The 18,230-nt window shown below is 42.6% G+C and overlaps 1 protein-coding gene across 2 annotated transcripts in view; it reads left to right on the top strand.

Moving 5' to 3' along the window:
• The window catches only part of ube2e1 (ubiquitin-conjugating enzyme E2E 1), a 106,269-nt gene that overhangs the window by 56,009 nt on the left and 32,030 nt on the right, over positions 1-18,230 (top strand). Inside the window, exons 4-6 of one of the 2 annotated variants that reach the window (XM_008295656.1) lie at positions 317-449; positions 7,919-8,066; positions 15,508-16,271. The exons of the other annotated variant lie outside the window; for it this stretch is intronic. Of the exons in view, the coding sequence (XP_008293878.1) occupies positions 317-449; positions 7,919-8,066; positions 15,508-15,605 (379 nt within the window). The 3' untranslated portion in view covers positions 15,606-16,271. Of the gene's footprint in view, positions 1-316; positions 450-7,918; positions 8,067-15,507; positions 16,272-18,230 lie in introns of those variants that run through there. 2 annotated transcript variants of the gene reach the window in all.

Here is an 18,230-nt window from a genome sequence, read left to right as displayed (position 1 = left end):
CGTGCATGCACATGCAGACACATCAGTCATCCACATGACATTGATCATACTCCTCATTTCTCCTGCTCACAGATGCCGTCTTTGTTACATACACTGAAGCAATGTTTCCTAATCTTCTAATGGAGAAGAGCTTTAAACTGAAGCATTGTGAGGCTGATTTAACAGCTGATAATCACACACTTTATTTATTTACTGGCCTGCTGCTGCAGAGAGAATTGAGTTACATGGTTAAAGGGTTGTTTCCTCTCTAAATGTCTGTAGATTTAATTTATCCCTTTTTTTCTTCCTTGTCTTCTTTTTATTTTTGCAAATGCAGCGCTGGTCCTAAAGGAGACAACATCTATGAGTGGAGGTCGACCATCCTGGGCCCTCCAGGATCCGTGTATGAGGGGGGAGTGTTCTTCCTGGACATCGCCTTTACACCAGACTACCCCTTCAAACCACCCAAGGTGAGTGATGCCCTGCAGCACAGCCCCTCCTCTCCGTTACTCAGAGCATTGAACAATGCCGCCATTGTCCCGGCTGGCTGTCAGCTTTACATCCTGTTGTCCAACAACACTGACTTGTTTAAGGATTGTTCACCTACAACATGTTGACAAAACAGAGGGTGACAGAACAGAGAGTTAAAGCAGGCCTGACTATAGATGATAGTCCTGTTGGATATTTGTGTATAATTAAAGCATAAGGTTGATTTTCATTTGCTGCTGTCCAATCAGATCCAAACAGAGGATGTTAGTCCATTTTCAGTGCTTAGTGATTTCCCTGTTTGCAGTATTCAGTTTGAATTCCCTTTGTTTCTAAAGAAAGTGGTCATTTTGTTCATAAAAACTATAACAAAAAATATTTAATATATGTTAAAAACTAACCTTGAAACTCCAGTTGCAGTTGAAGGCAGTGTCTTTTACAAACTCAAACCTAAAAACTGACATTAAAGATGAATAAATGGACAGTTTGAATAAAACAGTTTATGTTCACTTCATTATGTTGTGCTCTGTCCATGCTGGTATATAAAGATGGACACATCTTGAGGTAAAAAAGTACACCCCACAGCTTTTCCCAAGCATATTTTTTTCATATAAGGTACTTCCTATCATGTTTGTTAGTGTTATTTTATGCTATGAAGAGGATGAAAATCGTTATGATTGACACTGCAATTGAGCAATGCTCTGAATAAAGCAATCCCAGAAGCTGTTCGGGAACAAATAAACGTTAATGGACTGCTCCTTTCCTTACCTGCGTAATTCATTATTGTCAGTTTTAATGCCACTAAATGAGGTGTTCTGCTGTAAACTGTCCAAACTAGTAATCTGAGGGATCAAGGGGAACTTTGCAGGGAGGGCGTTTGTAAGATCAGTTGTGTTTTGATTGTTTAACTTAATAAAGTAAGTAAATGTCAGATGTAGCTGGCAAACAAAGAGCAGAACCGTTCTATGAGAAAAAACAAGTTGTGATGTCGCTGCAGTAGCTAGCTAGACACCTCACAGCTAGTAATGACTTTGGATCTAGAAAATGATAAACATGCAGCGAGTGTCCAAGACAGTGATGATTGCAGGCTAAGCTGTGTGAAGTTCACATGAGCTCACATTTGGGCCGAGCATGAGGCGGGACCGACCGTACCAGTGCAAGATGGCAACATCCATTTCCATCCTGCTTTAGCTTTAGCTTTGTACACTGGAATAAGGTTGGTAGAGACTGTGGTTTTAACAGGAAAACAGTGCTTTTTCAATTTTTGCATAAGGATCAGGGGTTTCCTAAAAACAGCTGGGCACTGCTGTTTTTAAAACACACGACTAACAACAGGAGGAAATGATGCATCTGTTGAGGAATATTTTCAGCCGTGCACTATTCCATATGTTGGTATTTCATACTGTGTGTTCATGGTAATGAAGGAACATGTCGCCCACTGCACAGCGATGTGTTTTTGGGCAACAATAGGAGTCTATCACACAGAGACATATCTGGCAATACTTGTTTGTTGAATGAGTTCATTGTTGGTTTGAGTCTTTTCACTGGATTTGTTGACAGTCGGAGAAAGAAAGAATATCATCAGACTTTACCTTGAGGTGTCTCTTGTTTTGTTGTCTCCTCTTGATATGCATGCTGCTAGTATTCAGCAGCATTTGGCTTCCCTCCAGTGTGTGTGTGTCTGTGTGTGTGTGTCTGTGTGTGTGTGTGTTCCGCTGATGCAAGTGTGTGTCAGTGTTTACACAGTAGACTGGCTGACAGCGGTTGCCGCCTCCCTTGGTTTGAGTTGTGCTTCTGTTTTTGCCCTGGGTTTTGGTTTCAAGTCTCAAAATACTTTCTGGGTAGCCTCTGTCAGCTATTTAGAAATCTGTGTTTGAAAAATAAATGAAAAAGTAAAGAGGACCATATTTGGATATCCTGTTTTAATGTGGGTCATTCATTTTTCTGGCACTGGATGATGGTTTACAAGTGAGACTGTCTGCAGCAGTCTGACTGTTGTGTTGATGGTGATTATGGTGGTTCAAGAATATTCACTGCAAATTTAACGAAATCCCATTCATCAGTATTTTAATACGCATTTGCCTGCTGTTAACATCAAATGCATATCAGGTCCAAACATTGGTCATCAGCCTTTTTTGATGACCAATAATCAGTATCGATTTTGGGTCTGGAACAAAGGGGGTAAAAAGAGGTACAGTCTTAAATTAATCAGATGCTGTTTTATCTGAGAACATGTAAACAGGATTCTGACCAGACGTTTAAGTCCTTGCTGCTATGGGACAGTTGTGATTGGTAACTGAAGTGTGCTACCTGGTCATAGAAAACATTCACTCTGCCCGTGTGAAACCTCAAAAACCTCTGAGATACTTCACAGTCCTGCTTTCTAAATATCTCATTGGTATTTGTCTCCAAAGCAGCTGATTGTTCACAGTGATGATTTTAGAAAGTTTGAAGGCTGGCTATGAGTCATTTCTCTCTCATGGATGCACATGCCTGTTACATGGAGCAAGTTGGGCTGATTGTTGTTAAATAGAGCAAAGTGTAGAAGAAAATCCTCAATGTGAGGAATATTAGTATTTGAATTGATACCAGAGTTCAAGCGTTGTATTGGCACAAGAATAGACAATGTTCAAATCACATTGACTAACAAAAAAGTAAACTCAAAACTACAATTGCACAGTTTGTGTGAGGAAACCGGCTTGAATTCCTCCACCTGTAGACTAAATATAACTTCAGATGCTGACATGTGGTTTGATTTGCTTTTTCATGCTCAACGAGTGGAAATAGTTTTACAACAAACTGAAGTTGTTGGGAATTATGTTGCAGCCTTGGATATTTGATCTGCAGTCCTAGCGTGAAACATGACTCCCAAAGAGAGACAATGTTCAGGACGAACTGTGAGCCCATGTCCTCCCGACCAGCTCAAACTGCCTCCTTCCTGGCAGTTCCCACCGAGGGGGAAACAGAGCTCGTCTAAACTCTTGGCCTCCTGCCGTCTTGTTTTTCCAGTCAGGCTGTGAGCTCTGCCATCCAGCAGCTCTCCAACTCACAGCCACCAATCTGACAGCTGCAGCTGCTCACTACACTGGCTCACTCACTAATGTTGGGATGATAAGGCCAGTTAAAGCTGACACTGATACTCTTAGATAGAGGCTGAGGATAGCAAGGACGTTGCCTCGGTGTTTGTATTTTGGTCCGACGTCGGTGCGTTCCAGGAGCGGTTCAGCAGAGCCACCCAATGACAGACTGAGAGATTAGACTCCTCTAACTAACATCATCCCCCTCCATCCACTCTAATTTCCTGCTGGCTTTGAACTAAATTCCACGGCACACTTTATCTTACTCTGCATGACATCGGTGTCATTTTCAAACTTGTGAATTAGGTTGTTCAACATGCCATGCAGAGCCATAAAGTCAAGCTTTCACTATATTCCGTCCTTTAAACCAAACTGTTCTGTTCTGTCCCATTTAAAATTTGTCATAATGACTGCCTTGCCATTTAACTGTGATTTAGTTCAGTTTCTTTTCATTCCATTTGCCCAGAATGGCTTTTAAAGGCCGACATTGGAAATGAACAGACTGAGATAATGATAGAGGAGAAGGCTCTGTCACAACTGGGGCCCTTTTAGAATCTATATGGAACCTGTTCAGCCTGAAAAAACATTGAAAAATATCTCTAATATAAGTAATTCACCCCAAGGTTGGGTAATGAGGCAGGGCAGTATTTACTGCAAGATAATAAAAGTTGTCAACAGTATAAAATATTTCTGTAGTTGTCTTTCCACCTCAGACAAATCACTGAAATGACGGTGGTCTTTTTTTGTTTTTTTTTTTTTACAAGAGATTTCATGAAACACCAAAAAGGCCTCATTTAAGCAGCTGTTTTCTGTTTCAAAGGTTTCTCGCATGAGTTCCAGAACATCTGCAACATCAGGATTTACAGTATGTATAGATGTCCATCCATCCATTATCTATACACCACTTAATCCTCACTAGGGTCGCAGGTATATATAGATGTGTTTATATAAAAATTAAAACCCGTGGCCATAGAGTTTATCTACATCTTCCACTCCGAACTCAAACCAATATTCCAAACTCAGAATCAGAAATACTTTTTTCATTCCTGCGGGGAAGTTCTTCACTACATTCATCAGACCTTTAAATTCACAGAAACGTTCATGCTCCAGAGAGGATGAGCCCTTTTCATTTGAATGAATAACACAGATAGCCATCAGATTAGCTTTAGATATTCATATTGAGGTATCGTAGTGTTTTTGTTTTTTGTAAAAGCTGCATTTACTCTAGAAACATACTTCAGATCGAGAGCTGTCAGGATACTAAATGAGGATGCAGAGGTTGTGTTTACAAGCTGAGCAATGAAACCATAATACGAAGGGGATGCTGGATTAGACTAGTAGCTTTTGTTATGCGGAGGCGCATCATAATCTATTAGCATCAGCCATGATGGGATTACAGGCTGCTAATGAGACCACACAGGCTAGTCAGGGATCTGTTTCATGGCTGTTGGGCTGCCGGTATTAGCATGCCACCGCTAACCCATCTCAGAGGAGGTGTAAGAACAGAAGAGGAGTGACTCAGACACGAGACCTGCCCTCAACCAGTCACCATCAATCACCTCGTCTCCCGCCTGCCTGCCTTTCCTTGTCACAGCTCCGGAAATCCTTTCATGTAATGGAAAGCATCCTGTTTATTGCTCTGTCTGTCTATCACGAGTCAGCCGCTGTCCCCGCAGTAACAGCAGCGTGGTGCGAGAGGAGGGGAGGACTTGGCTGACATGTGGGGGTTGTTTGTTTCTCATGAGAAGGAGATGTGAAGGGAGGAATGGAGAGTTAATGAGAAGATAAAGGAGGGAGGAAAGAAACGAGGGCAGGCTGCAGTCACAAAGCAAGCACAAAGGGCAGAAAGGAGCTAGCATGCCTGGACGGCCAGTCCGGGTCAGCAGCCTCGGTTCTGAGGAAGCAGAGAGGTCAGAGGTCGGCCCCTAATGATGTTGTGCTCCTCATGCTAATGCTAGGCTCTGCTTCACATGGGAGGCTCTGCTTCACATGGGAGGCTCTTCACTTCAGCGTCGACGAAGGCAGATGTACAGAAACTGGCAGCTTCTCCTTCATACAGTACAGGCTCAGAATGAAGTGTGTGAGCATCAGCTGGAGTTCAACAATGTTCTTTTGTCAGGGTCCTGACCTGCACATTTACCTCAGAACAGCCTCCGATGGATCTGTGACAAGACAGATGTTTATTAATGCATTAGTCAGCATATTGGCAGTCACCCATTATCTGTTTGTTTGTTTGTTTGTTTGTTTGTTTGTTTGTTTGGACAGGGTGTTTTTGATTCTATTTTTAGAACTGATTTAGATTTTGTGTGAATTCTGTGTTGGCAGCCTTCTGGGGCTGCTGCTGTGATTGCCGGTCAGTCTTGCACAGTTGCTCATGTGTTTTAACTATACGGGGGCAGGCTCTCAAAGGAGCCATGGTGGCGTAAACAAATGATATTTGACTGCAGATTTTACTTTTACAACCTGTTTATTGACTGGCCAATTAAAAATGGCTTTTTAAAGGCTGAATGTAAAAGTAATTTTAAAAAATGTACGTTTTCTTTTTTATGAAGGAGCTCTAAGGCTGTGTTGTGAGGTGGCCGCTGATGCTCAGCAGCACACATGATGCAAACTGATCCCCTGAAGTTTCTCTGGTCAGTCTTCACCTACAAATAGAAACAATAATGAGATTGTTTCTCTCATTTTCTGACACCCGAATCATTTTTAAAATGTTTCTGGTTTGTGTCTGATGATATATTATTACTGTTTTTTGCCATCATTGTTTATGAGTCAGTAAAAGGCGAATGATACCTGGCTTGCATCATCTTCTTCAGGTGTCGTTCTCTTCTTCGAGAAATATTTGAACAAGTTCGTCTGAAGATGCAGTCAGCAGGTCCATCATGATGTGTAGATGTTAGCTTCATGCTATCAGTTAGTTTACTCACGTTAGCGACACTGAAATGGCCCCGGCCCGATTAGCTGAAGCTACCGATATGTTATGTAACAGTAGCGGTCCATCAATGTTTTGCCAAAGTCTGTTTAACTTGTGAATCTATTCTGAGTTACCTTAAGCTTATACAGTGGGGCAGAAAAGTATTTAGTCAGCCACTGATTGTGCAACTTCTGATTGTGCAAGCAATGATTTAGAGTTGCATCCAAGCTATTTTAGGGCTTGAAGATTTTATTTCACTGTTAAGAAAAATGCAAAATATGTAACTTTGATACACAGAGATGACTTTTAGGGGGTTAATCAATGACTTACATCTGGAGGAAATGGGTTGCAGTAATAAGTAAAAATAACCCTTGAATATGATAATTTCTCTGTTTAAGATAAGATAAGATAAAGAGACTTTATTGTCATTGTGCAGAAGTACAACGAAACTTAATATCATTACAAATTGTGAGAAGTGAGCTGGGAATGCAAAAAAAAAAACAAAGAACACAAATCAGCACTTGTTGACAGATGTATCTGGAATTAGAAAACTCTCAGAGTTCATTCCTGTGCCAAGGCTGAATAATCATCATCCAGATCTGCTTCAGCAAACACACAATGAGACAATCATGAGATTAAAGTATATTTTTATATACAGTATAAAAAATATCTCATAATGTAAAGTCAGTTTGCCCCAGTCTTCTAACATATTTAAAGCTTCACTGATATGTACTCGTACATCAACTGTAGATGAGATTCATGTTTTATGTGAGAGGGATGGCTCATACTAAAACTCATAGTTCCCCTAAGAACAAATAAAAATAAAACAAACCAATTAGCTACTACCTGTTTATATTTTTGTAAAAATCCCCCCAAGAATCTACAAGCTGCACTGTGGACTACCTGCTAGTGAGTGAACAGGTCAACATGTTTGTGCATTTAACAGTTATTGAGCCAGATATTTTACTCAAGAGTTGGTCGACACCAAAAAGCAGAACTAAAAGGTGAGTCAGTGTTGTTTTTGTTTTGAACACGTGGTCGGACGTGTGATGGCCAATGAATCTTCATGTGTCTCTCTAACTGCTGGATGTGTGACCGCTTTGCTCATGTGTTGGTCATATCAGTCTTATACAACAATAAAACAGTATGTCAGAGTTGTGTTTACAGACTGCCATGCTGCCCCCAAGCTAAGATAAAACCGTACGGTACACCCATGTTGTACACACTGTGCTTTATAACCCTACTGAGATGATGCTCTTCTGTGGGAGGACATTACCCAGAATTATTTTCTTTACAGTCACATGCAAACGTTTGGGAAAAATTACACATTTTGTTCATTTGAAACATTTTGTTAAACATTGATGATGAACTTTCCATCAGATGCCAACGCACTGGCTCAGAAGTCAGAAGGTCGAAATATCGGTCAAAGTCGTATTGATCACACTCCCTCACTGTGCTGTCCCAGGTGACGTTCCGTACGAGGATCTACCACTGCAACATCAACAGTCAGGGCGTGATCTGCCTGGACATCCTGAAGGACAACTGGAGTCCTGCTCTGACCATTTCCAAGGTCCTCCTGTCCATCTGCTCCCTGCTCACTGACTGCAACCCTGGTGAGAGCTGCAACACACACACACACACACACACACACACACACACAGAGGCTGTTCTCCTTGTCATATCTCTCTCCAGTTTTAGCGCTGACAGGCTGACTGACATGTGCATTCTGTGTGGATAATGTACATTGAAGTGTGTCACATTGAGGCTTGAGTCATGCTCTTTGCGGCACACCAGCAGCAGTATCTCGCTGTGGTGATGGAAACAATGCTGGTTTGAATCTGAAGAGTGTAACAGTGCATGCTTCGTGGCTTCTGGGCTTTCAGAAAAGCATTTCTGTTGTATAAATGTTGCATTATGTCTCCGGCACAACAGGCTAGTTTTAGAGGGAGCCAGAAGGATTTCCCCGTAAACACAAAAACGACTGCGACAGTAAATGACGAGTGAATTGGATGCAGTTTCTCTGCATATGGACCTGTAGCCTTTATGTTAAATCCCGCTCAGACATGCACTCCTTCCATTAATCTGATGGCATCTGAATGTGTTGGCTTCATGTCTGAATGAGCACCCTAATAACTTTCCTTTAAAAACCCGTGAAGACGTTCTACTAGGTTGGACCGAGTAACATTTCCATATCACGCACGGCACAAGTCTGAACTGAATGCAGGCACATCACCAGACAGGCACGTACAAGCAGTGCACTTGGAGTTGTGTGAAGCAATTTAGAGAAGGTTTTTTTCCACATTTTGGGTCCAACATTTATCCAAAGCATCACAGAGAGCACAGGACACCTTTCTTGTTTCCTTTGCCCCATGATTTCACATCAATTGGAAACTGAAATGTCCGTGAAAACAAGACTTGCTAAGATGAAGACAAATAATGAGACTAGCTACCAATTAATGTAATCCAGGTTTTGACCAAGGAGCTGAAGTTGGAGGAAGCTGTCTGACTATGTTTTTTTTCCTGTAAGTGTACTAAATGCATCAGCATCATACAGCAGCAGGATCTATAGGAGCATCTCCAGAGAACGAGAGTTGTGCAAGTGAAGCAACAGCAGTAACTTCATTAATTACTTATAATTATAAACTATCCCCAGTGTGGAGATGGATCAGGATTTAAAAGCGAGCCACACTGTGTGCTTTTCTTCACCTCAGACAGGTGAGCTGTCAGTTTATCAGCTGTTCAGTCATTTGTTCCATCCTGAGCTCCTGTCGGCATGTTTTGATTTTGCTGTTGGTAAAGTAGTACTTAGATTATCATCACACTTGGACTGAATTTTAGCGATTAGGAAATCATGAATTAACTCGGCTGTTAGTTATTTGTGAGGTTTGATGGGCTGCTACTAGTTCAGTGTTTTGTTTATTAGATGATGTACTGTCAGTGACATCTGTATGACAGATGAACCATGCCCACCGTGGTTCTCTGTGTCACTGTGGTGTGGATATCTGAATAAAGCTGTGGGGAACATCAATGTTAAAGTGACCTGTGTCTGGATAAGAAAATGCTGTCATTGTCACATAGTGATGAAGCTGCAGTGTTTCATATCCTCTGTCTGAAAGCGACTGCGATGTGACAGTTTTCTGTTGCTCGGGCCAAGTTAGAAAGATTTTACGAGCCACCTGGCCAGAATTATGGTGCATTATGTTAATATATTTATGCGCCCAGTTGTCGGGCATATAGAAGTTACTTTACATGTTTATTTTAATTGTTTTAATGTGTTCAAATTGGGAGCACCTGCCTCGTGATGACAGAGGAGGAGGCCAGCTGTAATAAAGGAAGGAGAGGAAGTGTGTTCATTTGAATATGGTGACATTTTCAGACTCTCCTCTGAAAGTCACTATGAAGACATCGCATTACGCTCTGTGTATGCAAATGGTGCATTGTGGTTTTAGAAAGTCACCAATAATGTCAGACATATCTCTTCCCCAATTCTGACTTCAGGAAGTGTAGATTGAGCTGTTCTAACATCCAACATGCAGTTCTGATGTTCACTGTGTCTGTCAGGGTATAAAAACAGTGATCACATTAGCAGTAACTGCACTGGAAAGTCTTAAAGATTAACACAAGATTTTATCCTGTTATTACACAAAAACTGCAAGGATGTGAAGTTCCTGTGTGATAACGAGTCTCACACACGTCCACTGAAGTGCCTTGCTCAGAAGCATGTCAATAATAGATAACACTCTTATCTCCATTAACCACTAATAGTCTCAGTGTGACTAAGAAACAGAAAAAAAACGACGAGCTCATTCATACCATTTGCATTTATCCTCCCACAATATCGTGTTGTAAACTGTGAGCCTGGGCTTTCTCGCTCCCTTCATTGCAGTTCAATCAATATTTAACCAGGACTGGCTGGCTAAACACAATCTTGTAAACAGCTGACAGCGTTCACCAAGAAGACGTCAACATTTTTTTTAAAGCTAATTAGAGCCATTATGGCCCAGTTTACCAGCAGTGCAAAAGACCAGTGCTGCAGGAAGGGGGAATTCATTCTGTCATTATGGACCAGTTAAAGCCAGTTCTACTGCTCCTCAGCTACCAATGCAATTAATGTCTGTTGTTATAAAAACAGAGCCGGTAAAAGCAGAAATCTGTCCCATATCACCACAAAGACGTTCAAAGTGAGGGAGGAATGAGAGGCAGGTGGACTGACTGCTGATTTCAGATGTGGGGAATGAGATGGGTTCAGAACCAGACGGGGGGAGGGGGTCTGGAAGCGATAGTGCTGATTGTTAGGACCTCTGATGATAGCTTGTGTCCTCTCTACAGGGATTGCTCTTTGATAAACGTAGCAGTGGAGATTCTCCCTCCGTGGGCGAAAATGAGAGTAGCTTTTCCTCTCCTCCTTCTTCTCGACGTGTTCAGATGCTGTGAGATGAAATGAGCCGATTCCTTTAAAGTACGATACAAAAGAGATTTGATAGACACCCAGTCCCTGCCAAAAGAAAAAAAAACACCACGTTACCCCTCCTCCATGTTACCCGTGCACTTTCTCTCCCTCTTTCTACCTCTTGCCTCATCAAAATCGGTCCGCTCGCTACACTTCTCACCACTTGCTCAAGTTTTTTAAACCCAGCCTCAAGTGCTGAATGTGGGCCCTGGATCTGAACCGCCCTAAAAATATCTCTCCGCCGCCTTCCGTCTGAAGATTTTCTTTCCCATGCAGGCGGAGATCATTGGCATGTAGCTCATTAAAGCGAGGGAAGAGGATGGAATGACAGTTAATCAAGCGTCCCAGGGGTGCCGTCCCAGCCGTCACGCCACGCTGAACCCTGTATCACGGTCCACACAAGCAGGTTTCTACCTAGGGCGGTCCGGTGGCTCGCTGGGGCTAAGCCACATGTCAGAGCTAGTATCCAGGACTCAAATCCAGCCCAGGGCCTCTGTCGCATCTCATCTTTTTTTTTTTTTGTTCCTGTCTTTTCCTGGCTCAGCTTCTGTGGACCGTCGACAAAGTAACCTTAAATTTTTAACAGCGATTTCTGCTCAGTGATTTCCGCTGCTGCTGTCTGGGCAAGACCGTATATATGGTGTGCTGATAGTCAGACAGTCTTTCATAATAAAGGTGCCTGCTTTTTTATCTTAGTGGCTTCAGGGGTGTAAGTTTGTCAAACCTGTAATAACACCTGCCTTTCCCTTCCTTAAAGGAAGCCTGTCAGAGTTTGTGAGAGAGCAACAGTTGTAGACTTGCACATTCTCAGCCGGTAAAACTCCGACTTGAGTTGTTGAACACGTGGACTTGGATGCTTCAAAAAGGCCTGAAATGTTATTAGAAGTACTCTGACTTGCTCATCCAGCGTAGTGTTTTTAATTGGGATTATTCACTGGTATAAAATCGTGTCCATATTACAGAATTCCTTTTTTTTTCTTCTCTTTTTACACACCTACTCAAAAAAAAATCAGAAGCGTGCTCCCACACATTCACTTGCTGAATGATCACATTGAACCCTGCAGGTTCCAAAGATAATGAGAACCTAAAAAAGAAAGCTATAAAAAAGCTAAAAAGAACATTAATGAAATAAAATAGGAAAGAATACGTGTGTGTAGGTGTATGCAGACAGGATAAAGCTATAAGCTGCTCTTAAAACATGGAAATGTTGGTCAATATTTACCTCAGTATCTCCTGAATACTTGGATGAAGGCTCTGCTGCCTTTGCACAATCATTGTTCAGTCTGACTACAAAGTTAGGACGTCGTTCATGCACAGTTCAAAAGGTTTTTAGGAGCTTTAATGTGGAACAGACGGGTTCGAGAGTCAAGAACGTTTTATTAAATCTGAATGTAATGTCCAATCTGTGATTAAAGTCCTTTTGTAAGAACTGTTTTATTATTTGTTGAAAATGAGATGAGCAGTAAAATATATGAAGTGTTCAATATGTATATGTATAATATATGACAGCTTTTGAATGGCAGGTAAAGCTGCTTTTACACTGTTTACACTCAATTACTCTGAACACTGGACGTCCCAATTTCTACCTCTTACATTGATCAGGTTGAATTTAGCTGCAGGGTTCAGACTTTGGAGAGATTTTTTTTTTCAAGAAAAAACATCTAAACTTCAGAAAAGACGGTGGTGCACAAAGGTAGCATCTATCTAGTCTGTAGTGACTCAAGCAGAAACTTATGAGATAATCAGGTTTTATACCCAGAATGCAGATAGGCTTCAGAATATACTTCTGTAACAGGTTCAGGGATCATTTTGCTCTTCTTTTTGGTTCCTCTGTGGATCCCCAGAATGGATTCCAGTCTTATTCTGTTGTTTTCTGAAGGCCGACAGCAGCTGTGGCAGCCAATTCACCAGGAGTTGTTTTCTGTCAACACTGAAACTCACCAGGGTTTGGACTAACCTGAGGGCAAGGAGATAATGACAACATGGTTAATCTTGGATGCACAGCTAGCCTGACTAAACTGATAAGTCTGGCTTCCACTGGAGCTGCAGCGCCAGGATTGTTTAACACCACTTTTACAAATATTGTTTAAAGCGTATAGCTCTCTCTCTCTCCATTCACAAAGAATGCTATCCTGTTATCGAAACTGTTGGACTGGATTAATGCTGTTTGTTTGAACATACAGACACCTCCAGTCCATCTTTGGAAATTACTGCCTATTCACCCAGAATATCTCTCTGGGAACCCTAAGCTAAAAAGGTCAACCTTGGTTTTGAACAAGCAAGGAAAGGACGACATAATGCAGCCACGGTGACTCAGGACAGGAACATAATTCAAAAGCTTTCCCCAACAATCAGCTCCAACAGGACTTCTGTCTTTGGCTCGAGCTGCTGCTTGTATGTTTGGATGGAAATCAAGAAAAGCAACCAGACCTCTTGAATGTGTTGTAATATGAACTCAGATGCTCGCAGCTTGAATCCAGAATAGCAGGATATGTAAGGATCCATTCATCCAGAAATATAGGTATAAGCTTGTAAAAACCCCCATCACTGAAACCCCAGCAGGGATTAGCGCAGAGGGCTGTTTGTGCTGCCTGTTCAGCCGAGCTCATCGCGCTGCTCCGTCAGCAGGCCGAGCCCCCGCAGGACAGGCTGAAGCCGAGTGTATGAGAGGCTCCAGGAATTCGTTTCTTTCTGTCACCGTACTGAGAAATTGACCAGTAGCACAATCAATAGAGGAGCCATAGACGGCTGTTGACTGACTGGACGTGTGTGGTGTGTCAACAAACGGGAGGACACAGGACTGCAGCCCGGCCCACCACCATCACCGCTGATTTACAGCAGCCAGTACATTTTATTGTGCTGCCAATAAAAGCGCCGGCCTCGCTGTACGTCACACCACACAAGCTTGACGTCAGACCACAAGAGTGATGGAGCTCTATTTGTTTGACTTATGGCTTTTCTGTGGTTTTCACAGGTTGTAATAAAATTTCTATGCATGCTGATTAGCCGAGGTGGTCGGCCGGAGGTTTGTCTACCTTTTTAGATTGTGATACACTGGACCAGGTAATTGGATGTCACACAGCACCATGCAGCTGTCAGTGTAAACACGCTGTACATCCTAATAAATAAAACATCAGGCACACACGTGGATTTTTGAAGGCTCATGCTGATATCATACTTTCCTCAAGAAGGTTTGTGTTGTTGTGAGGCCACGACACATGTTCAGAGAACCCAAAAGGTTTCCCAAACATGTAGTGTGTTGGCTCTAGCTGTCATCGTCTTTGCAGTGGCTGAAACACAAAACCCCCAGCTAACCTGAAAATAAGCAGCCAGGTGGAGCAGAGGTGGGACGTACAAGCATCTCTTGGCCATAAACTCAACGCACCCACACCCTTAATTATACACAACTCTCAACTTTAACACAATCTAAACAGATGAAATATGTAAAGATGCACTCATGTACAGAAGTCACAAATGGATCATTTAGCAGCAGAGACCAAAACCATTTTTTGTACTAGAATAAAACTTTTTTTTTCTGCTGTGAAGACATTTTAACATTGAGGTCTGTGGAGATTGACTCTTTTTGGAGTCGACCTTAAGTGGACATTTGAGGAAGTTTGGTTTTTGGCACTTTTGTTGGTTTCATTTGTCGTTCCTGGCGTCTTAGGGAAGCAGCAGCTTTGACAGAGATGAGTTGCTCTGCTGTCAAACTAAATGATGTGAAAAGCAGGCTGCGGACGTACAAGCTATCCTGTCTGTGATACAAAAAGTTTGTGCCGGTCCACGTAGATGGTCGCATTGCCCCTTATGTCAAACACAGACAAACCACTGGATGTTATCATTTTATAGCAGCAGGTCACAGATTGAGCTTTAGCACCACATCAGTGATTATTCCTGAGGTGTGTCAAACACAATGGCACAGGGTTTCTGGAGAATTCAGAACCCTGTTGTTGGGTTCCTTCAGTGGAACTCATGTACAAAGCCAAGCCCCGACAGAATCTGGCAATGACTTCTTCAGTTACAACTCTTCTGATGATGAATTATAAAGATGCGACTGACGGAGAATCTCCTCGTACAGTCTTTTCTCTTTTCTGTTTTGAGCACCATCTGTTGTTCATGTGCGTGTCAGTCAGCATGCGTCTGTGCAGCCACAAGTTTTGTGCCACACATGGACGTCTGCACTGGGGTCTGCGATGACCGGTGGATAACGAAGTTTACATCAAACGTACACTTGCAGACAATTCCAACATGATTTGACCTGAAGGATGGCATGGCAGCTCAATGAGGATGTGAGGATCGTCTTACTATCACACACGTCCTGTAACGTTTTCCATCGCAGCCTTTTCATTTCTGAGTGAAGCTGTACGAAACATTTAAATAAAGTCACTCCAAGCCATCACTTCAACGGCCTGATGGAGCAGCAGGGTTACATGTTCCATATCTGGAAGGGCTTTCGAGCATTGATTGAATTTTCAACAACAGCTGTATCATCTCAACCGTATCGGAGACCCTGGTCCAGGTCCAGGATCAACACTACAGTTACTACTCAGACTGTAATGCTTGCTGTACTGAGTCTCACTGAGTTTTCTGTCCTTGTGTCCCAGCTGACCCTCTGGTTGGAAGCATCGCCACACAGTACCTGACCAACAGAGCCGAGCACGACAGGATAGCCAAACAGTGGACCAAACGCTACGCTACATAGACCAGCTCCAGACCTCCAGGACCCCCCCACCCCACCCAACACGCATACACACACACACACACACACACAAACACACACACACTTTTCCTCCTCTGAAATCTATGGAAGCACACCCGCCCCCGTCATCCACCCGGCCCCCACCCCCGAGATACGAACTGTTATTTGTTCCATGCTGACTTGAAAAGCTTCTTTTTTATACAAAGAGTCTATTGGGATTGTATTTTCCAATACACTGAATGTTGATATGGTCATGAAAAGCTTTAATACTGTTATTGTTCTTGTCGATGTTGTTGTTCTTATTGTTATCACATTGTTTATAACATTGTCGCCACCCTCGTCATCTTCTTGATCTAAAAGCGTGTGTGTGTATTATTCCTGTTTCATGTGATGTAAAAATGTTCATACTGAGTGAGTGACTTTAGTTTTCTTTGAGTTTTTACTTTTTGTTTGTTTCAGTTCATGGTCAATATTAGTGCATGGCATCAGGATCTGTGTTCATGAAGTGGACATTTAGTCGAGGTATTATTTCTGTCCCAGCAGAGTCGTGGCATGGAGTGAGCCCATCATCATGTATGACAATAGTAGTTAGTTTGCTGTACATTTAATGCCTTGTGAGAATACATATTCATTGAATACTCAATTAAACACTGGCTGTAATGTGACAGAGCCCGTCTCCGTCTGTTGTTTTAATATGACTTTGTGTGTTTCCACAGAGGCTCGTCTCTGTGACCACGTTGTGTCAGAAATGAGCTGTCAGCCTCACCACAGAGAGTAGAAGTGATCAGACAGTGAGAGCTTACTCAACCTTCTAGGTCCAAACAGGCTTCACAACTGATGTTATTATTACATTGTACTACATTTTTTTTGTCATTTTCTGGTAATTTGAATTTAATGCAACGGTAGTAACAACATCAAAGCCACGTGCCTGATGTTACGGTGCAGCCAAAACAGCTCCACCAGTCGAGACCGGGATCTCTGAAGATGTCCTTTGGTGTCAGCAGCAGACCCTTCAAGCTCTGGAAGTTGTGAGGTGGAGCCTGCACTGATAAGACTTTCAGTTTTGAGATGATAAAAGTACCTACTGCAGGTATTTACAGCCCTGAAAGAATGCTGACGAGCACCGTTTTTCTGCGTGTTCAGTGTCTTTGTTAAGTCTGGAAAAATTCATCCTATAAAAAACCATAACAGACCTCTGTTAATGTTTTTCCTCTGTGCTCACAGAACTAGAGTTATGCCAGTAACTACTACTGGTTGTTCTTATGATGTATCCAGAGTTAACACTGTGATAGCTGTCAGACTTCACACCGCAGTGGAAACAGAAGAGACTATAAGAGGCCGTTCCTTTAAGCATTCTCATCACCTCACATCTGCACTGTTTTCCTGCAGTGAGAAGCAGGACATTGGCGTCCACCGGCTTGCCTTCTTCCCATAGAGCATCTTACTGTCATCTCTTCTACCAGTAAAGGATGCACACACTCTGCTGTCCACACGATGTAAAGGAAACGTTTAGTCATCAGACCAGGCAACCTTCTGCTGCTGCTCCATGTGTTCTGCCGCTCTCTTTGCTCATTGTAGACATCTTCAGCAGTGGACAGGCCTCAGCATGCAGCACTGTGATGCTCTGTGTGGTCTTTCTATCATTGCAGCATTAAGGTGTTCAGCAGTGGGATCACACCACATGTTCCAGTCTTTACTCCCCGGTGTGCACCAGTGAACCTCGGACACCTCTGACCCTGTTGTCAGTTCACTGGCTGTCCTTCCCTGAACCCCTTTTGGTAACCACTATATACCAGGAAGACAACTGACTCTGCCACGTAGACAGTTTGTTCCTCGTCTCTCAGATCCTCACGTCTCACATCTTTCCTGCTTCCATCACATCAACTTCAAGAACAACCTGCGTGAAGCCAATGAAGTGAAACTCAAGGTGAATAAGTTCCTTTCATTTATTCCTGTAAGTACGGGGTAATAAAAAGGCAATTCAGATTAGCATGGAGACACTGTTAACAAAGGATCAACATGAAACCATAGAAGTGAGTGAGGAGGGAAGAGATTTCCAGTGACACACTCTCTCACTACCAGCCTGTACTGGTGACACCCCAGTCTGTCCAGTCATGTTCCAGAAGTCTCCTCTGAGCACTATGTGAGATGTACCTCCCTATTTTCTGCTCCTCAGTGTCTAGTTTTGATAATCCTGTGCTTATAGAGACACACTGTCTTAGACTGACCTGCGTTTTGTGGAGAACCTTGTGCTGACGGTTTCATTTCTGACCCACCACAGAGCGCTCTGGCCCGCTATGTGCTGCCCTTAGACAACACTGTCAGACAAATAAAGACAAGTAAAATCCACATCATGTTCTTTACTGCTGTGTATTGTTTTGGCAGCTGTTTAACTTTGAGACCTGCTGGATTTCCTGGATCATATTTTGCCAAGAATCCATGAGTTATACTGAATCAGAACGAGGCTTTGCAATGTGCTGTACAACCACATCAGAAGTGTTCATAGCTGCTCCAGCTGCTGCCTCTTGAAAGCCAACCATCACAGACAGAGGGGAATGTACAATGTCCTCGTTGCTTGTTTCCATCAAATGTGAAAAGAATAGTTGAAACAAGAATCAATGCCCCACA

The sequence above is a fragment of the Stegastes partitus genome, unplaced genomic scaffold, assembly GCF_000690725.1.
Source record: "Stegastes partitus isolate 25-593 unplaced genomic scaffold, Stegastes_partitus-1.0.2 Scaffold1064, whole genome shotgun sequence".
Taxonomy (NCBI): Eukaryota; Metazoa; Chordata; class Actinopteri; family Pomacentridae; genus Stegastes; species Stegastes partitus.
This window is presented reverse-complemented; position numbering and strand designations above follow the sequence as displayed.